The 27542-nt window shown below is 39.5% G+C and overlaps 1 protein-coding gene across 4 annotated transcripts in view; it reads left to right on the plus strand.

The window, feature by feature from the left end:
• The window catches only part of LOC128880354 (protein doublesex-like), a 97714-nt gene that overhangs the window by 58026 nt on the left and 12146 nt on the right, over positions 1–27542 (plus strand). For 2 of the 4 annotated variants that reach the window (XR_008457799.1, XR_008457800.1), the window contains exon 6: positions 16273–16413. Coding sequence is in view for 2 of the 4 variants with exons in the window: in XM_054130358.1 (XP_053986333.1) it covers positions 16273–16532 (260 nt within the window). In the remaining 2 variants the exon portion in view is untranslated. Of the gene's footprint in view, positions 1–16272; positions 16538–27542 lie in introns of those variants that run through there. The other 2 variants (XM_054130358.1, XM_054130359.1) reach the window with 1 other exon arrangement.

The following is a 27542-nucleotide window of genomic DNA, read 5'->3' on the forward strand; positions in this document are numbered from 1 at the left end:
AGATTTTCCTGTGCGAAGGTTGGAAGCACTACCGTCGGCGTCCGAGCCCGCGAACTGTACCCGGTTTGTTATTACACGCCAACACGGCGACTTGAATTTTCACTTATGCAGTATGACTTGCGTCTAGTAACACGCGAACGCTGCACCTTGATCCGCTAACTGTCGTCGACACGCGCTCATACAGTTTCTATTTTCGTACGTTTCACGAGCTGATCGAGTACGTAGACCGGCGCGCTATCGAACACGCCGCTTTCACGGTCACGTAATCGGCTTTAATAAGTGCGCGCTTCGAAAGATGGCAATCATCGAAAAACACTATGATTTCCCCGCTCGCGTGGATCGGAGTTAGAAGTTGAACGGATTCACTCGCCGTTGCACCCTGATTTCCTTTCGAGTAGTCTTCTTAATACGCGACCAATTTGCATGCACCCCCTGCTCGATTACGCTCGTACCTGTCTCGCTTAATTTTACCACGGGGCTCATTGGTGGCGCGCGAACCATCGCGTTCCGCTTACTTTACGAAAGATACTCACGCTCCGCTATCGCGTAAGCGACACTTGCACCGCCTGATGCATTTCTCGCGGCTCTGGGTGGGTTCTATTTTTGTTTCCAGCCGGGTCAAGGAATTTCAGGAAAGTCGTCAAGAAGGAAGTTACTCAGGTAGTGAGAATTAAAGAAATATCAGTACACGCGACGAGAAGTTTTTGTTTTGTTTACAGAAGTTATTGTGTAAGTATAAATGTAGTGGAGGAAACAAAACACGTGATGCGTTGGATTTTATTATATATAATTCGTCGGTAAATTACAAAATCTCAAAAGGAAAGAATTGCAAACATTTGATAACGTTTATGAATATTTCCTTTAAGAATTTGTCATTATCTAAAGGGGATTTAAATTTAATGTGACATCAAAATACCAAAAGCATTGCGAAAAAGTAATTGCTATACTTTACCCGAGTAATAAATTCATTTAAAAATCCTATCCGAGGCTATTAATACTTCTGAATTGCTGCATGTTTAATCCAGCATTTGAAGTTTGCATCCGCGATTTGTACCTTTTTCCAGTGCTCTCGTTTTATTTGCACGTTTAATGTCTATGTGGTATAAGGAACCATAAAAGTTTCTAGCACCAAAGTAAACGTTTTATTACACTATTACTGGCGTAGATATTAAATGCTCCGGCCTTGAGGACAACTGATAGCGTGTATACGAATTACATTTAAACCAAGAGAGAATCATGCGAAAAAATGTTTGATGAACAGCGTGGCTTTTCTCCTTTTCCTTCTTTTTTCTTTTTTGTTACATCGTCACGTCTTAGTCGAGTCGCTTTAAAATACGATATTTAGTGTAAACATCAGGTTAGAGTTGTTCAATGACACGTGTACTACAAATACCTGTTTTTCAGACATAATTGACTCGGACTTTGGCTTTTCTTTTCTCTCCATGTTGCATTGCACTATTTTACAAAATAGTGAAAAAAATTTGTTTCCTTTGCAATGTTCTACAACATTTATTTGTATACAAATATTTTAAACTTTGTCCAAATCCGACGGCATGAGCCATGCCCAACTAAAACGAGGTCAACGTCATTTTACTTTTCCACGTCTAACGTGCACTCCAAAAGTGCCGTTTTAAAGCTTATTATGTTTTTATCCGCGGTAAAAAAAATTCATTTCGATCGAAGCCACGGTATCGTCGCAAAAAATTCGCAAAGATGCCCTTTGTTTTCTCGCCGTCAAGGTGGCGTAACCCCCTTAATGGCAGATTCACATTACCCGGCAGGCAATCGTGCGTCGATTATTCTTCAGTTGGTTTTGTATGAAGGTATTCACACTGTCTGTTACCGTTCGGCCAGGCGGTTCCTTTGAAGAACCCTTGTGAAACAAATCACAGTACGAATCGCATTAGTCAGGCTCAACAAAAATACGTATCTACGGTGACGCGAGACATCCTGAGGAAAACAACTGAATAACCGTCGCATCCAGGTCAGCAATCGCTGATTCGCTAAAGGACCCAAGGATCTGAATAGATTTTCTAGATACGATGTGTATTAACAACATTTCATTCGGTTGATACGTATTCATTGCGTCCAAACTTCGAGGACATTCTGTATACAGAAACCAAAACGTCATTTAGAGGCTGATGTTGAAGTAACCAATAGTTCTATAAAGCCTTTAAAGCGTTTACACTTTTTCTGTCAACTGATCTATCCGACAAGTCAGAAACTACATTTATGTTTATATTCAGTACTTAGAAACTGTTAAAATGTTCTACTACTTTTACTGTCGTTCATCTTTTATTCGGTACCGAAATTCGTCACCTAGACGAAGACATTAAAACTACGTCTCCTGGATGACCAGCTGCTCGACTGTGAATGTGAATCAACCTTTACGTTACAAAGTCGTTCGTACACGACCGAGCAGAGGTTCTCGTGATTCTCGAGAACTGTTTGCTTCGGACACGCGAGCTCGCGCGGCTCTTTGATCCTCAAGGAGACGAAATCATCTTCCCAGGTCAAAAGAAATGAGAGACTGGCCCGTATATTACTTTGTCCAACCCTGTCGCAGAAACCGGATCTATCAGGTTCTCATTAACAAGCATTCGTTTGTAGGTTTGATTGTGTGTGTGCAAATAAGGCAGCAGGTGGACCATCGGTGTACATTGTTTCTATTTTTCGTATATTATATTATATGTGAGAGAGAAAGTACGGGTACTGATGATCAAAGAATGCCTTGCCTGGCCACGCCAAGCATTTGACTTCCAGGCTGCGGAAATCTAGGCAAATCATCTGGCAGCTCATTTCGATTTCACATCTTTTTCTACTTTCTTGTAGTTTTTTTTTTTTTTTATGAGGATCTTCTATTTTTCAATGATAACTTCTTGAGTCCTCCACTTTTTCACGTACTTGGCGTAATTCTTTTACTTTTTTGAAGTTTTTATACCTACACTGAACCTTTAAAAGGGGCTCTAAGGGCCTGTTAATTTAATTGTACCGAACACGATAATCTGAATATATACGTAAGTATTAAGAATCAAAATCCTTAAATTCTCTTTGGAAAGTCTTAATTTAGAACGTATAAATAAACTAATCACGAAAATTGTCTCGAAACTGGTAAAAAATAAAAGAGTAATCCCTTGGTGTAGCAGTGTGGTCAACGATACTAAAATGTTGCCGACTCCTGATCGGCAGATAATTCCTCCTGCCAGCGAAAATCGCCGAAGCGTTCGCACACTGACCCTGAACTGCTGTACGCGTCACACGCGACTAAGACGGTGCGTCTCGACGAAGAAGAAAGCAGAGGTTAGGCACTGCACTTAAAAGAGAGAAAGGAGACGAGCCCGTCGCGATGCGACGCCGACGCGCGACGTTTCGCGTGCGACGAGATCAGATCGGTAGCAGCTGAAGGAGCGGGTCGGGGGACGGTTGCAGAGCGAGATGGGAGGAGTGCACGGATGCATTATGCATGGACGAGTTAATACGTGTTACTAAGACAGCATCTGCTCGACCAAGAATGAAAAAAAAAGAAGAAAGTGATAAACTAGTTTTACAACGTATACGCTTCTATCTGCGCTCAATCACAGGACTTGAGCTCAATGAGTGACTTTCCATCGAATGCAGTTTCAGATAAGCTTTGCTTGCTAAGCTACATCATCTCTGCGTATCTTATCTTAGCACGCTGATATGTACCTTGTTACCGTAAGCAATTATTCCGTGTTTCAGGTGGAATAAATGCCCTTCAATTTTTATATAGTTTGTACACGCTACAGTGTCATTACGTAGACGTGTTGATATAAAATAAGAAAGATACAAGTATTTAGTTGGATTAGTACCTGTCGCGGTTACACGTGTGCGCGCCACCGCTTTAAAAGTGCACCATCAGGCCTCCGTATTTGACACTTCATACAAAATGCTACAAATTGAATGACTTAAATTATCGTCGAAGATAAGGAAAATCAAAGGTTTGAACATTTCCATTCTTCTCACACGTTCCGTTTTTAATAAGCGATTATGGTTTTAAACGCATCTCAAAATTGGTGTAACTTACGGAAATGATTTTTAATGGACAAAGATATGTAGATAGATGGCCAAGGGGCAATTACGGAAAAATTGTGGAATTGAAGTAGCGGCGAGGAGCGAACTGGTCGAGAATTGGCAATATTCGTCGCGGAGTTGCATAACCGCGAACCCACGATCGAACGGAGAGGGGATCGACACACAGACAAGATAAAATGCACTTACAACGCATCGAAAAAGAACGCGAGGTGACATGTGCGTTTTGCACTGATGTCTAGCAATGGGTTCAATCCATTCTCGCGCGTGCTGATCAACTTAACGACTATAGTTGGGCCAATTTGATGCTTGAGAAAGTTTTACTCGGTTTTGGCTCCTGGTATCAAAAGAACATTTGAGGAGGAATTTTAAATTCGGGATACTTCTCCAGTAGCCATATTCTCCTGATACTTTGATGGAATTTTAAACTTTCCAATGTGTTTATGTATTATATACAAATCTTAGCATATTTTAAACTTTTTTTATCACGTTTAAGTTTCTGTCGATCGTAATACAGTTTCCCATTCTACGAGATGGAAAGTAATCGTATGAATTTAAGACTTCCAAAGACTCGATTATTTATTATTATTTTTAATTCTGCGAAGGTGTCCAGTGTCTACTGGAATGATCACAGTGCAGGTGATCATCCAGATCTGGAGTGGTCACATTATCTATTGCACATCGTTCCCATTTCTGCGGAATCGTTCTACGTGGCGTCCGCGACGTTTATTCCCCACCCGCCATGTTCTTCCGTGTGCACAACGTGAATGTGTGTTGGTGGTTGCACGCGAGAGACGCCAGTTAGTTTTCCTTGACATTAGCCGCTACAATGTACATACATAACAGATGTTTATCTTGAACGCGTTCGCGGCCGCCAGCGAGTATTCGCTCGCATATTAATTCGACAAAAGTTACATCGTTTACGTCGGATTCGAGGCTTTAGATGCCTTACCTGGTGCATTTGTCGACACACCTATCTATTACATTCACCATCATGGAGCTCAAGTTGTAATGGAATTTTAGGACGTCATTGGAAAGAAAAAGTAATAAATAATTGCTTCTTTTAAATGAAAGAATATAATTTTAAGTTGCAAGCCTAAAAATAATAAGGATCGAAACATTCTAAAGACGTTGTTTTTACGTTACTGCTCTATTCAATATTAATATAAACATATTAGCAGAACATGTTTAGATAGCTATGTTAATACTGTGATGTTTTAAAATATTTCCTTGAATTAGTTCAAGTTACTGTATCGCTATCTTATAACATTAATACAGAACACTGGCTGCGATAATCCATCGTTCATTTAGTTCTCATAATAGCCTAATTAATAATACAGTTTCTTGTTACGGTAAGTGTTTCTGATAATTGAAATAACGCGTAGCTGTACCGAGCCTGCGGTACTTCGGAAATGGTTTCTTATCATTTGCGCTTCTGAGAATGAATTGCTTTCTCAGGTGGTATATAACTTTGTATGTAGTTTTGCGTGCGGAGATGCAGTTAGCGTGATAAAAGGAGATTAAGCTAAAATAAAAACACCCAGGGTAAGTTTCCCTCGAAGTCGGTTGTTACAGTGTAGTAATCGCAAGTCAACTTTGTGTTTTCTTGATACAAATTATAGCGTTGATAACTTGCAAGCAGTGTGTTGAAGGTTAGCTCAGTTTTGATAAATAAAATGATATCTGCTTCCTGTTCGTGTTTTCCATTTTCGGATCATTTTCGTTCCTGTAATTAGCACAGGAAGGTGTAACGTTCACCCTCTTATTTGGCCAGACATGAAAAAAAGAATCAATGATCGTAATCATTAGCGGTGGGAGTAATTAAGCAAGCTATCATGATCGCATTTAATTAAATTATTCCTCGTTCATTATACGTTGCTCTATCGCTACGTGTGTCGTGACGGCATTTAGTAGATTTTCATCGTAATTATAATTACATTTTGGATTTCTTCGTTTCGATAGTAGAAGTACGAGCGACAAAGTTTTAGAAAAATATCTGTAATTTATTTTTCTTTGTTTATGTCTTGTCTCTGTTCCCAGTATCCTTTCGTCATAACGATTCAGTTCTCTAGTTACTTTCATAAATTACAGTTTCATTATTATATTAATCGAATTAGTTTTTCATGGATGTCCCTTTGATCCTCGATGGATTAAACCGCTTCGCGAGAAGCGGAGCTAATTAATCGATAGTATTGCTTCCTTATAGCTTCATCCAGTCGTCTCCAGCCGCATCCTTTTCAAAGCCCTGTAACGTTACGTGCGCGTTATCCACCTTCCGGTCTAGAACAATGTACGATGCATTAAGAAATAATTATTGCTACTACTGTATCACACCATACTTACTGATAATGATCTACTCTCGTCCACCGAGTATCAAATTAATTTCGAGAGCCGCACGAAAGACAGGGTATGCTTTCCTTGACGCGGTACGCCTGCAGTGATTGATGGGCGAAGTAATGGATACGGTGCAGGAAGTCAATAACCACAGAGACAGTGGCTAATTACTTCTTCACCTCTTTCGTTAATAGCGTTACTTACAAAGAGTAGTTTTTTCCCGAGCATTTCTTACGAACTTGTATATACTTTCAAACACGTAGTACTTTCTGTGTACTTCCCTAATTTGCGAATATTTACATTTTCGCGATGCATTTATATACTATGACGATAACCAAAGTTATATATAACCCTCGTAAATATATAATGTAGTTTATAATAATACATTTTATTCTATATTCTTTATCCTTACAAGTATAAAATTGCACGTATCCCTTGTTTAGCTGCAACTACTGTAATGCAATGCTCTAATCGTGCTTCTCGAAGGCGAAGCGTTCTCGGTTTCGTTCCCCATGGTTCCGAGTACAGAATCGTCGAGTTCGCGGGAAGAAAAGGGAAATAAACGTGCAACAGGAAAGGAAGGGCGAGCCGAGGGAGAGCTTAATCGCCCAGAGGGCATAAAATGGTAAACGGGCCTTTGCACGCGAGAGACATAACAGCAGGCGAGCCGATTTATATGCGCTCCTTAGCTCGTGCACGCACTTTACGATATGTAAAACCATCGGGGCCGGCATTGTGCGACCGTCGTAAAAACGGCCGTTCGAACCGTCTCAACTTTGAAAGACTTTCGAATAATATTACAAGTTTTGCGTCGTTCTTGCTCGAACGCGCTCATCTCGGGACGTTTACGCCTTCTGCGAACCCGGGGAAGGGTTGCTTAGCGTGACGCGATCGGCCACTGTTTCCTGAGGGTCTGCCCTCCCCTTTCGCAAGGATGTTTCCGTTCCCTCAGGATTTTTCATCTTTCGAGGGTTATCCTTTCCGCTTTGACCGTTTACTGAAGAACCGCTTTCAAGGAATCCTACTTAATTATATCGCGATCTAAGTTTCAAAAATAAAATGTACCCTTTTAAAATGGTAAAATAATGATCTCCAAGAAAATCTTGCTATCTTTATTTTTAAAGGTTTGAGTATATACTTCTTAAATACTTTTTGAAAATGACCCTATAATGAACTACTTATTCGAGGAACATTATTCTACCTACACTTCAAACACATTGAATACCACGGAAACTATTGACGTCGGTTTCAACCAGCAAACATCTTACGCGCAAATTCGATTTGAATATAACAGATGTTCGGTGTCACACGTGTCTGTGTCGCCGACATAAATTATGATACCTGCCAATTCATTCGGCTCGTCTGGAGCAGCAGGAATTTTTCTCCTGTCAGTGTTCCATTCGAATGCATTGTTTTAAGCGCGTTACGTGTCGACGTGGTGTTAAGTGGATGCATGAATTATTACCGTCACTTCGAAACAGGTGAAAAGGGATTAAATGTGAAGCTTGCATGCCTATTGTCCGACGGTCGACCGATAATTAATTTAACGGCTAGATGTATCGTGACTAATCGTTCAAGGTTGACCTTGCAGACCTCGGAGTTATTCGTTATTTAGTTAGTCCTTTGACGACGTGAATAAGTGCCGAAACTTAACGAGGCAAATTATAAAATAATCGACAAAATATGCAAAAAGAGTGCAGGCTACTCAGTTCCTCTTTCGATTTCCCCTGTTTCGATTAACGCGTTCTTGACGACGGTAAAAGGGTGGTAATATCGCGAAACGCGCTCGAAAATAGGATCTCGCAGCTGCACTTGCGTTCGCCGTGATTCGGTGTAATTGCCATAACTTCCGGCCCCACTAATAATCGCGTGGCGTCATTTACACGATTTGTCACGGACCAACGACGCGGCTCTAAATATAAAGTATCGACAAGCAATGGAAGCAATTTTCCCTTCGTTCGACTCCTTCGACTCACCTCGTTGTTTATCAGGCTTACTGGTTGTCGTCACGTACGCTGGCTTCGGAAAGCTGCGTGGATCACGCGTCGACGGTGAACAAACGACGAAGGTCGCTTTCGAGAATTACTTGGTGTCACTCTCACAGCGAGTACATTTTCCGAAAATAGGTCGAAACTCTAGTGTCTGGTCTAGCGATTTCTTTGCTTGTACTTTGACTTCAGGAGCATATTCTGTATGGTTAATTCCAGTGAGAGTCACAAACTTTAGTAATTATACATGTTTATGTATTAAACCTAAATCAAAGTCATTATAATCCTGGCATTCCATATGTAACAAGTACAAATAAGGCGCGCTTTAAACGAAGACAAAATCCCCGAAAAAGTCTCAGGCGAACTGGAACGTAGCACCTGCATTGATGTTACCAGCGGCGTTATTGACCAGCTGCTGGCCACGTCAAACGGAAATAGGTTCATGCACGTACCTACGTACAGTCGCGCCTAACGTGTCATTATTCGTAACACGAAGGGCTACAGCGAGAAACGTTCAGATAAATAAATACCGTGTCGCGCGACAAAATGAACATAGACCACACCCCGGTTGTCACCCCCGAGCACGCCCACCGATTACAAATCCCTCGTCTATTGGCGGGCGCAGTCTACTTTCTCACAAACGTGTATTTAGCCGAATAGCACATTACCGAACGATGCAAAAAACATCGAACACATGTTTCTTTACATTTTCAGAAGAAAAAAAAATGAAGTGTTCTGCGCATTTTATCGAGCTACTAGCTGCATTCCACGGTTTCATCCGCATGGAATACTATTTATTTTATGTCGTTCGCATTCGACCGCGTGTTCCTTCGTGAATCGGTAGTTTACTATCTTTTATTTTCCGTAACTCAGATGTTTCAATCGATATTTTCGTTAGCCGTGGCTCGCGGTTTCACTCGTGTGAATTGCAAGCCCCCTTGACCCCCTTAGTGGTTGAATTTCGAAATATCCTTCCTTATTCCTTGTACACGTCATAAAGGAAACCTTTGTGCAAAATTTCAGCTTTCTAGGTTCAAGGGTTTAGTCTTTCAATTTTGAGAAAATTAGTCTTCAATCTCCTTGGACCACGTGAACGATTTGATCAGCGTGTCTGACCATGACTCGCCATTTCTACTTATGTCGCTAATTTATGTTGCTTCTGTTATGTTAGTGTACATTTCGATTACTTGTAATCATTTAAAGAATTGCAGTCTGCATAGAAGAGGTATGGTACATTAGACAATGCCAGAATTAGTAGAACTGGCCAGTCGTGGTCAGACATGGTTAGCCGAACCTTTCGATTTATTTTTACGAAAACGAAGCTTCCTATGAAAAAATTTCATTCTTCATTTTCGATCCGTTTCCGAGTAAAGAATCATCCCCTGTTGATGACGTTATATTTAAGACTAACTGTGCCTTGTATACATCATAAAGGAAACCTCTGTGTAAAATTTCAGTTTTCTAGGTTCAAGGGTTTAGCCATTCTTATATATATATATATACATCTATATATAGATATATAGATAACAACGGGACGATTTAACCGTCTTATCTGTTTTACGTAAGGATCAAGGCGAAACGCTTTGAATTTGCCTGGCAGTGAACGGGATAACCTCATATTTGAAACAAAAATTCACCGCGTACATAGCTCAGACCTTGCTCCGTCCAACTGTCACCTTTTCGCCGTAATGGGGCATTTTTTTGAGTAGGAGGTAATTCGACAATGATGACGACGTCAACGCGAGTGTGCGAAACGTTTTTGCATCCATAGAAGCCAGCATGGTATTGCATAGGAATACAATTGCTTTCAGCATGGTGCCAGAAGACCTTGCATCATCATGCTTGAAATTATTTTTTGTTGCTGCCAAGAAGTTAAGTGACTGCGAACAGCTCATATAGGCGCTCGGACGATCTGTCGACTGGACGCGATAAATGTCTGCGTATTCAGCGTGTAAGTACACAGGGTGTCCGGTGAGGTTCAACAGAGCTTGCCTACGCATTCGGCAAGACATTATGAACAAAAAATGTCATACACATTGCACCTTTACTTCGTTTTGTTAGGAAATAACATTTTATTTAAACGAATACCGAGAATCAGAGAATGTTGATTGAATTGAACATATTCCTTTTTGTATGAAGTTTATTCCAAGGAAACTGTGTTTTATAAAATCTCTATTAAAACAATAATTCTAACAGGAATTCTTACCTGCTCCAATAAAAGAATCTCTACCAGTGTCTCACGTATTGATAGTTGCAATGTAATATACATAAATGTAATATACAAAGATACCGTAACCTCCCTGCGCAAGTACCTACCGTAGCAAGCATGTCTCTCTGATCGTCTGAAAATATTTCGAACAGTCGGAATATAATTATTATCGGAACAAAATCGCGCCGCGCGACGTGTAATCAGAGGCCCCGCGGTGGAATTATGATTCCTCCTTGTGACACTCAATCACGAACGCGACGGGGACACGATAATTCCTCATCGCGATGCAGATTACGAATTTATCGTGCGCCTTGGCAAGTGTACGTCTCGAATCAAATTACCAAACGATGCACGCGAATGTCGCCACACCGGGAGTAAGTGATTGGCGAAGGCCCTCGCGAAAACGAGAATCAACCGACCGACGGCTCTGCATGCGAAGCCACACCATTAAATGTAATTTACGAGTGGCGCGGCGTTTTTACGTCCGGCTTTCGACTCGGGGCCCGCTCCGTTGGATTCATCTGCCCAATTTGAACCACGAACAAATCATTCACCATCGCCCGATACCGAGGGACATAATCGAGAACCCTTTGTTCCACCAGCCTTTCTTCTGATGTACTGTCCATTTTGTTCCCATCTGGGATCTTTGGTCTTTTTCTTCTTCGATCGCACGATGAAAGTGGAGCTGGTAATCGGAAGCTTTATCCACATGAAAATTTAAATGAAAGTAAATGTACGAAGGCCATTCAAGTATAAACCGGAATTTTTGTACACAACTTCATTGGTGATAGATACAAATACGTATGGCGTGCGTTATTTTTTTGCGTACTTTCCTTCAACAAAATACATTTTCTTCGTCTGTTAGGAAGCTGTTGGGTTCTGTGGTTGCTCTTGGGGGAGGAAGGTAATGATTATTTGGGGACAAGGTAGGTTATGTTCTTCAGAATATATCGACGAAAGTCTCGTAATCAGGGTTCGGGATCTCTCATTAAATGTTTTTGTTCGTTTATATGGGACTTCGGGTATTAAATGATCATTAAAACAGTTCGTTAAAAATGTACGGATGGTTATTGATTGCCATATGATTGCGAGTCCTTTTGCTTCAATTGATTTTCTTGGCGTTATTTATCGTTAGTATCGCTGCATCACGAAAGTTTATTACAACCCTTAACGCGAAATAAAAAATACTAGGAACCGTTCGAGAGTGCTTGTATATGCGACACTGGTATTTCGGTTCTTGTAGCAGGACTTTGTAAGACGCTCTATTAAAACACGAACTAATACTATGTGGAAATTTAATAAATATTTGAAAGTACAGCCTCCTTAGGAATTTCGAAATTTGAAGTTCTTAAAAACAATAATAGGAGGTTGAATATATGGATTATTATTAATTTCTCGTTAGAATTTTTTAAATAGTTGTACAAAATCTTATCTAAATAGTTAAGATTAACGTAAAGGTGAATGATTCTCTTCAGGTATAACCTTCTGTACAATGCTAAGCGAGATAATTTTAATATAACTTATTATTTACTAGAAAAAGAAGAAAAATGAATGAAAACGACCATGAAAATGGTATTAGATGTACAAACAAATGCAACCTACATGTATTCTCTCTCTCTCTCTCTCTCTCTCTCTCTCTCTCTCTCTCTCTCTCTCGATTTTAATACATAACTGTCAAAGAGAAGGATCAAGGTGATCATTCAAAGCATTCCCCGCTCTCTCCTCCTGCGAGAAACACAAGATAAGGCTTAATTACGTTCGCATTTGTCAAACCGCTAACCCTGAGGAGGCTGCCTATGGATATATTTTCGTCTACATGAGTTATCGAACGATCAGGATCGTGCCTTCTCACAACGAATAATTACAGAGTGCTGTCAGAGTATTTTATGTTCCACCTGCAATTTGAAGATATCAAATTCATCGAATGAGATGTCAGGCCCGTTACGTTCTTCGAACATGAAAATGCCAAAATAAAATAAATCACTCTTGTTTCAGTTTAATTGGCAAAAATGCATCGTGAAAGACGAAACATAATGCTGTCGGTATTCATAATTATACATCGATTGACTGATTATTAACAATGCATGGATCTGGATTAACTTGGTAACATTATTGGACACGTTCTATAAAATTTATCTGAGTCTTATTTTGAAAATTGAATCTGTGTATTTTCTGTGATATATCTTCAGCTACCCAATTACAGTTAAACACTGAATTATTCTGCATTTGAAATTGTGTATAATGAATAGTAGTATCAATATTCACAATTTTGAAAATCGATGGATTCAGAATGAGTGTTAAGGTTTCGGAAAAAGTTTGAAACATACGAAGCTTTCCAGTCTGGAATGCGGCACATTGGCCTACATACTAAATCATTTTTAACGCTTATTTATGATTATCATAATTCATCCATTATTTATGGCTAATTAGCGGATGAAAGTTGTGCAGCGATTTGCAAAGAAAAAATAAAGATCATCGTAAATGTCATAGCTAACGTTTTTATTTTCTTTCTGGAACGATGAGTTTTGCAAGTGGTAAGCGTGGAGTATTATCAGACGGAACTCAAACTGTACAATTAATTACTATTTTTCTTAATATTGAAGCGAAAATTACAGAGCAACGAACAATAAACAAGGTTAAAAAATTGCAATTATTTTAAAAAAAATAACTGTGACAAGTTCGAAATGTGTTTTATATAATATGAAATATTTTAAAGACTTTAAGTAACAAGAATATCCGCTTAACGGAGTTTACAAAAACTCTGTTTGAGAAAGTCTCAATTATGTCACTTGAAAATTTGTAATGATTAAATTGATAACTCTCGTGTTCTCAAACAAAATTAGAAACTGTTCCTTTAGTTGGTTGTCTACATTCACATGATAAAATTATTAATCAATGCTGGAACGCTTAACGTGACAATCGATGAAGCTAGCAATTATAAGTCGTACCGATAATAAGACCTAACGACACTTTTCAACTAGGTCACCAATGCTTATAACATTCATTATCATAGGTGCTATATCAGAGTCAGCAGGAAATTACGTTTACATAAATTTAACCTTCTGAGTTTCTCCGTATATACTCTCTGTTCATAAAAATGTAATTAAAACGTAAATAAAAATAAACCCATTCAGTCTTCGGCTATTTTATAAACTGTCTCGGCACATTGTGTAGTCAAATCGTGACGTTTGACTTCTGCAATTAGAATATTATTTAGACGGCTCGTAAATAAAGATGCTAATTTAACAAACAAGAAAATAAATGTTTTTCTTAATGTTTATTCATGCGACTATGATGTAGACTAGAATGATTGGAAAATAATGTCAATTGGAGGGTTAGTACTTTTTGTCCTGTTAGAAAATCTTGAATGTAATGTTTATTTATTAACCAATATTGTTTATTCTAGGACACACGGTAGCCAGATTAAAAAAAAAAACGTTAAGAAAAAAATTGTTTTCTTTTCGCTTCAGGTAAATGGGTCGCGAGATATCGTGGAGAATTTACAAATTTTGTACTTCGTCAATTTTATCAACGCCGTTTATCGTGTTAATTAACCAAGTAGCCAAGGTAATATACAAGCTTTCAGTCGAAAAAACACGCTTTTCGTAGATTTTTTGAACCAGAATCAGTGAAATGGAGCAGCCTTCATCATACGTGTCGTTATTGAAACAACAAATTAGAGTCTCCGTTTGCGGCAGCAATTTCGAGCAATCCCGAAACAAACAGTAGCCGACAAGTGTCTGGCCATAAGCGTCGAAAACTGACAGGATGCACCGCTAACCACAAGTTCGCGTCGGTCGCATGTTGTAGCATGTTATATCTACAATATACTTACAAATTGGTCGTTTCTGCAATAGCTATTCTTCAACAATCGAAAAAATGTCTCAATGAAAGAATTCCTCGGGTTTGAATGCGAATAAGACGCGAGGAAGAATTGTGTCGAGAATTGCGTGCGAGCGGTCCAAGCGAGTCTCCGCCGAAGACTGAATGGGTTTATTCTTATTTACGTTTTAATTAAATTTTTATGCAGAAAGAAGGGAAGAATAGAGTATTGCGGTGAGCGTTAACCACAATAGTCGACCAAAAAATGTCTTATTTATTTTCTTCGTTATTCAAATGTCAGAAAGTCTCGACAATATCCCATTCATTGTATGGAGTAATACGAACATTCTTGTGTGCTACCAATACTCCAACATCTGGATATGTTCGACCATATACTCAACATACTCAAACATTTTGTAAGTACGATGTAGCTTCGCGATAGTTGAATTTGAATAAAAATTTCCAATAACGAAGCATTGTCCGTTGGTAAATGTACCTAGTTGTTCCGCAGCAGTAGTTGTTGCCAAGGGGTGAAATAAATTTTATTTATACACTCTGTATGCACACAAACGCTTCTCCGACGATTTCAAAAGTTTACGGTAGCCAGAAGGAGAATGAGAATCGAAGTGTGCCAAAGTCCAGAGAACGACAGTTCGAGTGTCCATAATACGTCATTGCTATTTTAGTTATTTTTGCGACCTAGTGTCTTGGATTGAAGTCCAATTGTTGAATGTTTTTTAGTGTCCAATCATATTACCTGAGATATCTCTAACAAGAGAGGATAGAGGTCAGTGATAGTTGCAGATGGAGAAGGATACCAACTGGAGGAGTATACCGTTCTCAGAAGCCTTTGGTCCGTTAAACCTACCTCGTTTCGCGATAGTATATACTACCCTAACTGCGAGTTTGATCACACATTTTGTGAATGAAGGAACCAGGAATATAATTTTCAGCTATCAGCGAGCCTCGAGCAACCCACAAGTGTAGCGTCCATTCGTTAACTCGCCTAATGTGGGAGTGGCAACAATTAAAATAAACGGCGCCAATTAGGCTACGGGAGCACACGAAACCCAGGGAATTGGCATCCTTCAAGGTCTTCCGTTTATATGTACGCTCTTGTGAAAACCACGCCTCGAGGGGTCGGCCATGTTGATGCGTCAATGGGCGAATTCCTATTGGCTATGACCCACGGGAATTCTGGGTGCACCGTTCTCGGAATCCCCCTTCTGGATAATGCTCGACCTCGTGGTCGAATCCCTATTGTGTCGGGGATCATAGCTAGGGTTGTTAATAATCCCGAGGTCGACGAATTGTTCCCGCCTTCCAACCCTTTGGCAGGCTCTTCGGAACATTTGGCCATTGGGTCGGTGGACGTGGATAGAAACAAAAATATTATTATTACTTGGGTATTATTCATAGGTCCGAAGAATGATATTCTAAAAATTTAGTTGATTTAACAATTATTTATATAAGCTTTTGTCATTTTGTCATTTTATTAATATTACTATTATTATAATATATATTGTATCATAGGTTGCGTTATGTATTTCTAATTCTAGATTAAATATACGTACATTATAATATATTGTACAAATATGTATTTTTACGTGTGAACGTTATTTATGCATGAATATATTTTTGTATGTCACAATATTTATACGATAATTTCGTACAGACACTCCTCTGTTAATAGACCAATGTTGCGTGTAACATAAATTTAGTCACGCCCACTTACTATAAATTACAACGATCTATTCAATTTATTGTAAATTAACATTCGAGTAATAACCTGCAATTCAGATTGCAATGTTTCTTAAATTCATTTCCTGTTACTTGAAATTTCAATTTGTTCTCAACTTTTTGTTACAGCCAATAACGACATTCGCACGATGCACTTCTGGAAAGCGCTCAGAATGGTCCAAAGCAGTAGTCGGACGTACAATTGCTGCTCGGCATACCCTCCTTCTACAGGGGCGCCAACATACGAGGGCCAAGTGCCCTGCATAGGGGGTGCGCCACCGCCCGGTGCTGTCCACCTCAGGCCACTTCAACATCCCCTAAATTCTCATTTACCGACCACTAGAGTGTCGTCAAATCCTAACAGCCCTCCAGAACATTCTACTACGTAGCCTCGGTGAGTCACATTCTGTCCGTTTCGTCTATTTAGGTATATTTTATCCCTTTCCACCTGGTTACAAAATGTCCGATCAGGAATCGCGTTATATTAAATAGTCCAACTTTGGAAACGTGCCTTTACATTTTATTCAAATCGCATTTCCCGATCGTACGGGTGGTGCCCCTCATCAGAATCATAAGAACTCGGGAGACGGTTCGGAAACTAAGCGAATGCGAGTCTCGAGTAGAAAAACGGCCGAAGGATTAGTTTTCGTTTAAGGACATAAAGTTTTCTCCTACTCCCTTCCTTTTGAAGCTCTTCCTCAGTCTGGAACGTTCGAAGTTGGGGTCGTAATCGCAAATCCGGCGCACATAAAACAGATTCTAACCTATAAAATGCCCTTCCTTTCAAGAGCCAGCCAGACCGTATCGCTTAGACCAGCGAACTGTTCCTCAATTTCCTGCTGCTTCCTTCTTCCGTTCCTTTCTTTTATTTCCCCCTACGATTTTCGTTACTCTCCGTGGAATTTGTTCACGTGCGCGATCCATAGTTTCAGCCATTTTGGATCGAGTATTTTGCGTCGATGCTTACTTAGTTAGAATATTAGACAATATTGACAAATGATGATGTGCATAAATGCAAAACAATAAAAATAAAAAATCAACAGTAAAATACATATTGAACTGTTTGAAAGATAAGGGTAACCTTAATCTGTAAAAATATGAATTTACATAAACAACCGTGATATATTTATTACACAACTCGATATTTGTCGTGTAAGATGCTGGCTGATTGTAAAAAGTCCGACCATAAACCAAAACAGTCACGGAGAGGCGACTGTGTGTATCCGTTGACATACCTCTGTAGCAAAGGTACCTATTTCGAACTGCAACGATTTTCGCTACCAACTTCATCAAAGCGACCGCTGCCGATGGAGCTTCGTTATACGCGGGAGCTTAAAGCTACAGTTTCGACTTTAACGATGACAACACCATAAAAAGTCGAATTTATGAGTCGCTTAGCCATCTCTCGTACTGCCTTTGTTCGGATTCTTGAGTCGTTTACCTTCATCGTCGAGAGCATTTCTGAGGAATTCTGCTCCATGGGAAAGCGAGATCGATTGTCCTAGCTAAATACGATTATTTCATTACCTATGGATCGCCCCATAAGTTCATGGCAAATGTCGTTCTATTCGTTACTATGAAATATATCTTTAAATGGCATTCACGAATTTACTCATCCCTTTTTACATCTATATTCGAATTATTGCATAGAAAACTTTTGGAACGGCATAATATCTGTCACTAACTACAAGAACTGTATAAACGGATATATTCGTCTATAATCTCTCACAATATTTATGTACTGTTTCTTCGAATCTACGTTATTATCTCTCCCTCGCCCCTGTTAATTTCGTATGTACAAAGAACTCAAACTTCTTTGATCAAAGAATACAAACCGCATTAGCTTTCTGCATCGCGCCGAGGGTCGTAGGGTAACACGTATTATTAGCGTTACCATATTTCCCGGTTGAGCGACATTTCTTGACGTAACAGTGTATTACTAACTTCTACCGAGTAAAATTGTCAACCATTCATTTAAGACAGTTGTTGTTTCGCTGTGTTTTTCTGTAGAGTTCAGAAAACATGCGTTACTTCAATTTCACTTTGTTTCCTTTGGTTGACATTCAGACAGAAAGATATCGATTCTTAGAACAGATATAAAAAAGTTGAAAAAGAAAAGAAAATAAACATAAAATGAGAGATGTTTTCGACAAACTAAAGCAAACTTAAAAGTTGCATTCCTCGTATATTAAAAATAATGTTTGTGTTATTCGTGCCAACAAAGAAACCCAGTTTTTTGTTGTATTTATTTATTTTAACGAAAATACATTCTACAGTCTGTAATCTATATAATACATACATAAGATTCTATAAAAATGATAGGTCATGCTTGCGTGCGAAGATGATGTTTCCGTCCACCATAGAAATAGTGAATCGTGCGCACCGGACAGGAGCATCGTTGGACCGCGGCCAAGTTTAAATCTTTAACAGTACTACTCTAGCAAAGATTCCGTCCGAAGGCGCGATAGGTCAATCTCATCTCGTTTATAGACATCGCTGATGTTCTGTTTAAAGAGGGGAAAGAGTCGATAAATCTCCGGCTATAAAGGATGTTGCTGCGTTGGCGTTTTCCCTCCACAGGCCGAGAGTGATTACAAAACGTCGCGAACGAAGGAAAACCGAGGGGTGAAAGCAATTCTTTTTAAGAACTCACGTTCTTCTATCGCAACATTGGATCCGGATTGCCTCTTCGTATTCCTCTTAATTTCAAAATTGCAGTCCGTTTAACGTTTAATTTTGTTGAGGTCAGTGGATAAAAATAGTGACAGTGAAATATACAGCTCTGCACTTTTCAAAATGAAACGGAGGAAGATACGGAGAATTCTTGGAGAATCCGGAGAACCAAGAAAGATACTAAATTTCAATAGATAATATTGAAGTTAATTATTGGGATGCGCGAGTTGAGCCGTACGAATTTCAATAGTGAATATTTATATCACTTTATTTATCGGATTGTCTGAATTCTGTCTTATTTTCAAAATCTCCTATCGATTCCATAAAAGCACGCGAACCGGCGCGGCGGGATGAGGAACCGGTCGATCGAGGTATTCCCTAAAACCGCTCGGCACTTCGTCGAAGGGGTTAGTTTTGTCTTCTGCAGCTCGCAGCATCAATGTAATCAGACAGGTCGCTCAGAGCGGACTTAACGACGGTCGTAAAAGTGGTTCGTTTTACAGCTTGCGGTATTTTTTCCCCCCTCCTCCTCGTTTCTCTACCCCGTTCCCCGGCGTTTCGGTTCCTCCGTTCATCTTCTTGTTCTTCTTTCCCCTGCGTATCCACCACTCGGTACGGCCGCCTCCCCGGCAACCGTCATCGCGTAATCGTAAGTGAGGCACACCTCAGACTCTCTAGCTCGTTTTACTCCGGCTGTAGTAAACTAGCGGAGTTTATGTGACAGACACTAGCAAAGTCGAAATCGTCTCGCGAACCGTGATCCCGGCGGGGACACGCCAGAACTCGCGGGCTCCATTTTTGTCCCAGTCGTAAACGCGTCGAGACGTCTCGTGGAGGAGGGATGCAGAGGGATGACGTGGAAAGGTCACGGGGACAGTTGCCAGTCAGCGTCGAAAGAAGATTTTTTTAAAAGGTTCTTCGGGATTTTTGTTTAGTCCTTCTGGCTTTCGAGAGTTCAGCCTTTTGCAGACGAAGCCTTTTTTACTGGTATCTACCAACAACTTATCAGACATAGCAGACTTATCAAAGTAAAAACAGCGAGGTTTCATAACTCATCTCATCCAAAGTTCCAACCATTTCATAGCAAAATTTTAGTTTGATTACTTGTCTTAGTTTGGGCACTAAAACTGTCGGAACTTCATATCTATATAAACTTCTGAATTAAAGCATGGGGGGTAGTTCCTTCGTCGCATGATTCGATCCTACCTACGTTGCTGCGATCGAGATTATGGTTTCGGAAGCTTTCGAGCTTTCGAGGATTACGTACACGTTCTGTGAGGTAGAGTGGATATGCCTTTGTTTACATTCTTATAATGGTGACATTATCGTTTAATTAAACTTATCCTTTCCTTATCGCGAGCAATTTTGGTGTTTGTAGCGTTGCATTCTAGCATTAGCCTCCAAACCACATCGAGTGCCACTAAGCCTTTCGAACAAGGAGTTAGACGAAGCAATTCTTTATTAAGAAATCTTTCTGCTATGTTTTCAGTTTTATCGCTGCTCCTTTCTATATATTTGTTTAACGCCAGCTGCAAGGTGTGGAGTTGTTTTGCAATAAACCATTGTGCTTTCCTGCAATCTTGCGACAAGAAATATATACGAGGTGCTTGTTTCAATATAACGGAGCCTCTTTTTACTTGCTCCGTGCGTTCCACGTGTTTTCAGCATCCTTTTATTTATTCTATATTATATATCTATTTATTAGATATTAAGAATAGTATGGCTTCAGAGTTGTTTATAATGTGCATTTTGTAGAATTTTATTATGTTACTCTTCAAATATTATAATAGGAATTTTACTTTCAATATCGTTTTATATTATTGCATACTGTATGCATTTCGTAGTTTCTTGTACATTGAAATTTTCCATCGATGGATAAACATCCGCAGTCTAGTAATTTCGTAACGGAAAATTAAATACTTCGTTAGGAGTAACGGATACAGAAATACATCTGCAAAGTATAAATAAATTATCCATCTCTGATATCTATTACTGTTCATGAGTAAAATTAATTTTCCTTGTAAAACGAATCTTTCCCACTGCGCCTATCTGAATATTTCCTCCCATATAGCGATGATACCACGGAGAGTTTAAGAGGTTCCCATGAGGAAACGGTAACACGTACCCATTAAACGATAACGTTAGGTTCGTCGACGAATAATTTTATTGTGGGCATAAATTCTTTCCTATAATTTAAACACGCGTTGCTTCGGATTTACAACTGGAAGTGTAAAAAAATACCCTGTAAACACGTTATGGGGAGATTGTGTAGTACCACGGCCGACAAGACAGCTCGCATATTTCACCGCTATAAGTATGCGACAGTAAAGATCTAATCGTACTGCGTGTGTTACGAGGTAACGCCTTTCTGTGGGCGCGTATTTTTTTGCCTCCACAAATCGTAAAAGCACGGAAATTTATGTCGCGATCTCTAGACGAATGAACGCGGTGTTATAAAGTATTCGTTCGGGAGAAACATAGTGTTTATTTGTCGCCCTGACAAGTGCGTAACCTGGGCCACCATTTTGTAAATAAAATTTCGAGTCGCCTGAATGGTAATATATGGGATACCTTTGGAAAAAGAAATTTTGGTGCACCGTTTTCTTGAGAATAATTAAGTAATAAACAATGGAATTGTTGTTCTTTTATTATTTATTTTTTAAGAATACAATGTTTAACACGTTGATTTGTCTATACGTAGATGGCGAGGCTTTTCACCGAGGAACTAAACAAATGAATTCTCAAGGTGATTTTTTTAAAAAAAAAAAAAAGAAACGGAGTTGGATTCATGAATTTTGACAAGAGTAAATAGATTTCACGATAAATATTAGATTAAGTATTAATCAACGTGGCACTCGACGTGTTAAAGAGAAAGCTACTTTTGCAACCAAATTACTCGATTAACTTTGTGAAACAGTGTCGCTCTTGAAATAGTCGGTTATCAGCAGTTTAAGCGGTATATTTAAACGATAAATTGTCTAATGCAAAGTTGAAACGGTAATGGAACGTTTGTACGAATAATATGTTCGAGTTATAGTGCTTGAAGCGTTCGAATTATAATAAATTAAGCATTGTGTTGTCGATATACAAGAATCATATTTTCGCTTCACTTCTCGTTCGCTAAATTCATGAAGATACCGTGACTGCTCACATTTTAGAAATTGTAGTGGTTATTTACGACCCCCTGTCATGACAGCGTTTTATCAAACGACTTTCTAATTTCAATTGCATAGTTTTCACTGTTTCTGTCTTCCGTTTTTATTAGTTTACAACTTGCGACACGATTTCTCAAACTTACGCGCAATTTCTGGTGTATGTTATCCGCGAGAAATTACAATGGAAAATGCATAGAAATTTGATCCTCGAGGCAAAATAAATTGAAATACGTTAAGTGAATTCTTATTTTTATCTCATTTATCTAATAAATTAAATAACACATTACAGTTCGAGTAGAGAACGTAGATTTACATTCTTAAGCAATAATAATCTTTACTTATTTTACTTATAGTTAATGACATTATAATATTATACTACGTGACTATATAATATTACACAGACAAATGTACGAGCAAATTAATAGTATATGATTAAGTAGTTGCTGACGGAAATCAATTAATTTTTTGAAGAAAAGTTTCTTTTAGTAGGTTTTCTTTCACACATCAATTTCACAGGTACCCTCGGGAACAGGTATATAAAATATGTCCATAAATTTAGAGTTAAACATTTTGATGCCCGCTTTAACGACCCTGATCATTTTCGTCGGGTACATACGCTACCTATAGCAGGAATCCTTATTTCGCACCCGAATAGGGCCATAAAAATGACCGAAACGTCGTTCCTTCGATTAGAGGAACAATAAAACACACTTTTGCTCATAAACCCAAAGCAGTTACTGAAAGAAATACAATTAATCGACGCATACCTACACATTAGTAATAGTCCTTTCACTCGAGAGATGACTTTCGGTCGCCACTGGGTTTGACGTGCCAACTTAAGTGCCGATTGGGAGTTGAAAATCTTCGTTTACGTTAAATTTTCTTGAATCCCAAAGCGTTAATAGCATAATAACGCAAGTATACGAATAAACTTCTCTTTATGCATTCTATTAGAAAGCATGAAGTGGTACATCTGGAAATAACTGTTTTGTTGACACGATCTTGTGCCTAACGATAATAAAAAAAGAAATACCCAGGGATAAAGAAGAAAAACAATACAAGTCAATTCGTCGTATCGGTGGTTAACCAGAAATTGAAACAAGTCTTTCAATGGTTCACTCGACGAAAAAGTGGCTTTGAGGGTTCCGAAAATAGGCGATTTCAAGAAACTTGGCTCCCATTGGGCCACGGGATCTGAACCAGCGACGGTTTAGGGTCGACCGGAAGACGTCGGTAACCGCAATGTCTCGAGGCTTCGTTAAGGATGCAATATGGCGCGGTTTTTACTCGGCAAACGAAGGGAGCCATGGCGCGAGAGAGCGGTCGGTCGCTTTCAAAAAAATTACGACGAAGTTTTATGAGGGTTTAATTGTAGCCGACGACTGTGGTTAGAAAGTAGTAAAACTCAGTATGCCAGGAGAACCGGGACTGTTACACGGCTTAACGCTCCCTGGTTCGTGGTTTCGTACAGGGAAGACACGATGATGAGGAGGAGGATGAGCCCGCCGTCGGCTCACGCACTTCGCTGCCGTTAATTAATGCTTTGTCTTGGGAATCGCGCCTTCATTCTTCGAGAATAGGGCCGACGTTCGCCGCCAAGGTCGACTATACCTTCGTACGATACATTTTTCTGTAAACAAAGCTCGAAAGGTGCTCGACGCGAAATCCATTCGGGGCTTGACGAGAATTTCGCTGAAGCGAACTAGCAACTCTAGACGATTTTAGACGCGTTAGTCTAGGATAAAAAATAAGACAAACATAAACCACTGAAACTTTGTAAGAATTCCAAGGAATTGAACGAGTTCAAGTTCATTAAAAAACGCACATTTCGAGAAAAAACAACGTTTAATTTGTTTTTTTCTTCTTTTCTTTAAATTCATAGCTCTTTTTGGTTCGGTACAAAAATTTGCAAAAATTCACAAAGAGGTATTTAGTAGAGTAGTGTACGATATAAACAAAAAATGTCAACCAAATAAACAATGGTCGGGTCCAAAAGTGCTCTCTAATAAAAAAAATGGTAATCACGGTCGTCCTTGGCTTCGAAACTTCACCCCAACGAGAGAACCCTGGAACACGGGACAAAGAAGCACGAAACGAGCGATCAAGCAGCCATTCGAGGTTCTTCTGGTTTATGTTCCCCTTGGCCGTCGTCGCGGTCACCGTTCGATCCATCGAGAAGTAAACCGACCCGCGGGACGAAAATCGGGTCGATTCGTTGAACGCGGGTGGGCCGGTCTTTTCTTTCGGTCGTGGAACTCGATTATCGTCCGCGAGGAGATCGGTAGGAGGCGGGGTTCTTTTCATTAACGAGACGCATATCCTGGGTGGACCCCGGTGGCTTAGCTCGGTAGAGGTAGGTGCTCGACAGACGTCGTATTTCACAGAAGCCTGGCTGTATTTTCGCGCGTATGACTTTAACTGTCGATGCGGACTTCGCTTGTATTTCTTCTCAAGTTTTACGGGCGCTAGGTCGACCGCTCCGAGCCGTAAACGTCAGTCCCCGCTAAAGCCCTGCACGACTGCTTGTCAGGTTCCTTCCTCAACCTTCTTCTTCGCCTTGCCTCGTCTCCTCCGCCCCGTGCGGCATCGCGAGTGTCGGCCGGCGCGAAGAATCATCCAACGGTTTAGCCCCTAGTCACAGCCTGAGAGACGGACAACACGTTCCCTGGCTGGCTCGCTACCTTGGAGCTGATTTCACAGACGAGTGCCCCTACGCGTCGCGCGATTCGACTCGCGTACGTTTATTCATCCGATCATTTATTATGCTGGCGAACCGCGTCGCGGGCAACCGTCAGCAACCGGGTAGAAAGCTGATCTCTGAAGAGTTGTTTCTGGCGGATCGATTTCATAGTAGCTACTTATTGTTGGTCTCGCTGAACATTGGTTTCATTAGAAGCTCGAAAGGAAGGCGATTCGATCGGTTTGTGGCTTTTGATAAGGTCTTTAGTGTCTAGTTTATCATAAAAAAATATTTCTACATTTCCTTGATATACAAATGGGTTACAATAGCAATCGAGAAATAATGAAAATACTCGATGTCACTGAATATTTTATCAATGACGACACCATTCCATTTTATCAATGATGGCACCATTCCTAGTACTGCGATGTTTCGCATGCACGAAATTGATGAATCGATGACTTTATTCCGTTCTTGCTGAAAAAGTTGTTGTATCAAGAAAATTCCTGCGTAAATGTAAACAAATACAATTACACTGAAGAAAATCGATAATTGGCTGAAATAAAATGCATTTTCAGCAGCCTAACTACCCCATAACCGGATAATAACCATTTTTATTATCCGCGCATTTTATTATTCATAGATATTTAAAAATTTACGCCTGCGTGGTTTTAACTCCTAACATCCTCCATATTTCTAAATTTACGATAGTTGCACATATCGCGCATAGAAATAGCTTAGCTCCACGGATGAAGTGTAATATGAGAACCTGTTTTCAACCAGGCGAGATCCGGTGTTTTCTGTATGCTAAAATCGTTCGCAATCTTCTATTAGTTTAACAGAAGTGTCGATAACTGTCTCGATGGAAGTCGACGTCGCGAATTGTATTGCGAATGGTAGATTCGAGCATGAACCGACCGAAACGTCTCGTTTAGTGCGTTATAGTAAACGTATATCTGCCATTGCTCGGGCCACCGCTCTTCCTAAAACATCGTTCTTATTAATAAATTTTCTACTTTACTACTATATTCGCATCCATGTTCATTTCGATAAGCTTTGTTCTTGTCGGTGTCCAACATTCCTGACCAAGTGTAAACAATTATACTATTTAAAAAAAAGAAGAAAAATTATACAACTTTGGTTGTTAGATATCACTTAAACAAAGGATTTTGTGAAAACAGAGATCTCTACCTCCTAACTTTGCGTCAAAAGAGAGAGATGACGTTGAAAGGATAAAGCTTCGGTCCGAGTGATCTTACCTCCGCTCGAAGTACTTGGCGGATAGGTATTATTTGAAGTATTCGCGGTGATTTTACGGCTCTCCCACCACCAGGTGGGAACGGGGTTAAAGCGAGAACTTGCGAAGCACTTACCAACAGACGATAAACCTCCTACTCGCCACATCCGCAACCACCGCGGCAGTTTCCATTTTAGCTACGTGCTTGGATGTGCCTTCTTTTCCTTAGATCTTTCTTTATGGCTTTTCGAGCAGACTTTTGAAACCTACCTGGATCATCTATTGGATGGAAGTCGGTCGAGAAACGATTGGCCAGTCGTACGTCTAGAGAGTACCGATACTATCGGTCCGACAGTCCAGTGTTCTTCTTCCAAACACTTCCGATCTTATTAGATCGCGAATCAAATATCAGTTCCCGTGGATCCCTCACCTACTGCTGCATCCCCCGCACTTGTCTAAGTATTAAAGTATTGTTTATAGTTTGAATTAGAACCTTAAGTGACAGGGAGCTTTATCGACGGAGTGTTCTATATTATCGTTGGAACGACGGAGTGCATTATATTACCAACAGAGTACTCTAGATTATCGATAGAAGACTTTATATTGCCAACATAGTGTTCTCTATTATTAACAGAGTGTCCTACGTTGTTGACAAAGTCCTCTATATCGTTACCAAAGTATATTTTACAATATCGAATTAGTAATCCTCGAAAGTCGTCCTTTCAAATTCCATTACCTTTTGATTCTAAAATAATAATGATTGTATTAAATTGAATCTTAAACAAGAATCAAATGAAGTTTTTCAAATGGGAAAGAATTCATTTTTATGTCATTTTACTTCCGCAACATAAAAAGCGAAGTTGAACAATTCCTATCGAGTAATATCACGAGCATATTCTTGAAATTGGGTACGAAATACAAAGTTAAAGAATTTTATGGTGTTTCGTTGCATTCAAAGTCCGTTTAAGAAACCGATATAAAACCAAGTAAACATATTTCCTTCCGACAAATTGTATTATACCATTCGACCGCATTTGCGGCATTCGTGTCCTTATTTCTTATTCATACTACATTTAAGAGCTCTGTACATTATTTCTTTGAGTATTTGTAGCAAACCGGCAACATTTGAGAGGCTGTCGTTGACATACCTTACCAAATGAGAACTGGATATGCTCAGCAAAGATATCACGTGATTAAGGAGATTGCGAGGCAGCGCATTTGTAAATCATGTTTTTATGAGACACCTCATGGCCAATCAGTGGAAGATCGCTTCGAGCGAATAGAACATGAATTGTGAATCGATGCATGCCAACAGCTATCTTAACTTGCACCGATTTACTTCTTATTTACTTTGATTTATCAATTCAGGTGAATTACCTTTGGTATGGTTTATCCCAAACAGATGGAAATTGATGAAAATAAGTAAACGAATGGCCAATATTTTATTATTTATGTTAACAAATTTGTTGTCTGAATATAATCGAAGACCTAATCGTAATACACTCCAAAGTACAGGAGAAGATAAGAGAAAATTGTGATTCTGTCCTGAGTGTTCCAGAAAATTGCATCGCTTATTTTAAAGTATTACATTATAAATATATCTACATTTAATTATTATATATCGTAACTATATTAAATGCAAGAGTTTATAATG

The sequence above is a fragment of the Hylaeus volcanicus genome, chromosome 7 (assembly GCF_026283585.1).
Source record: "Hylaeus volcanicus isolate JK05 chromosome 7, UHH_iyHylVolc1.0_haploid, whole genome shotgun sequence".
In the NCBI taxonomy this organism is placed as follows: domain Eukaryota; kingdom Metazoa; phylum Arthropoda; class Insecta; order Hymenoptera; family Colletidae; genus Hylaeus; species Hylaeus volcanicus.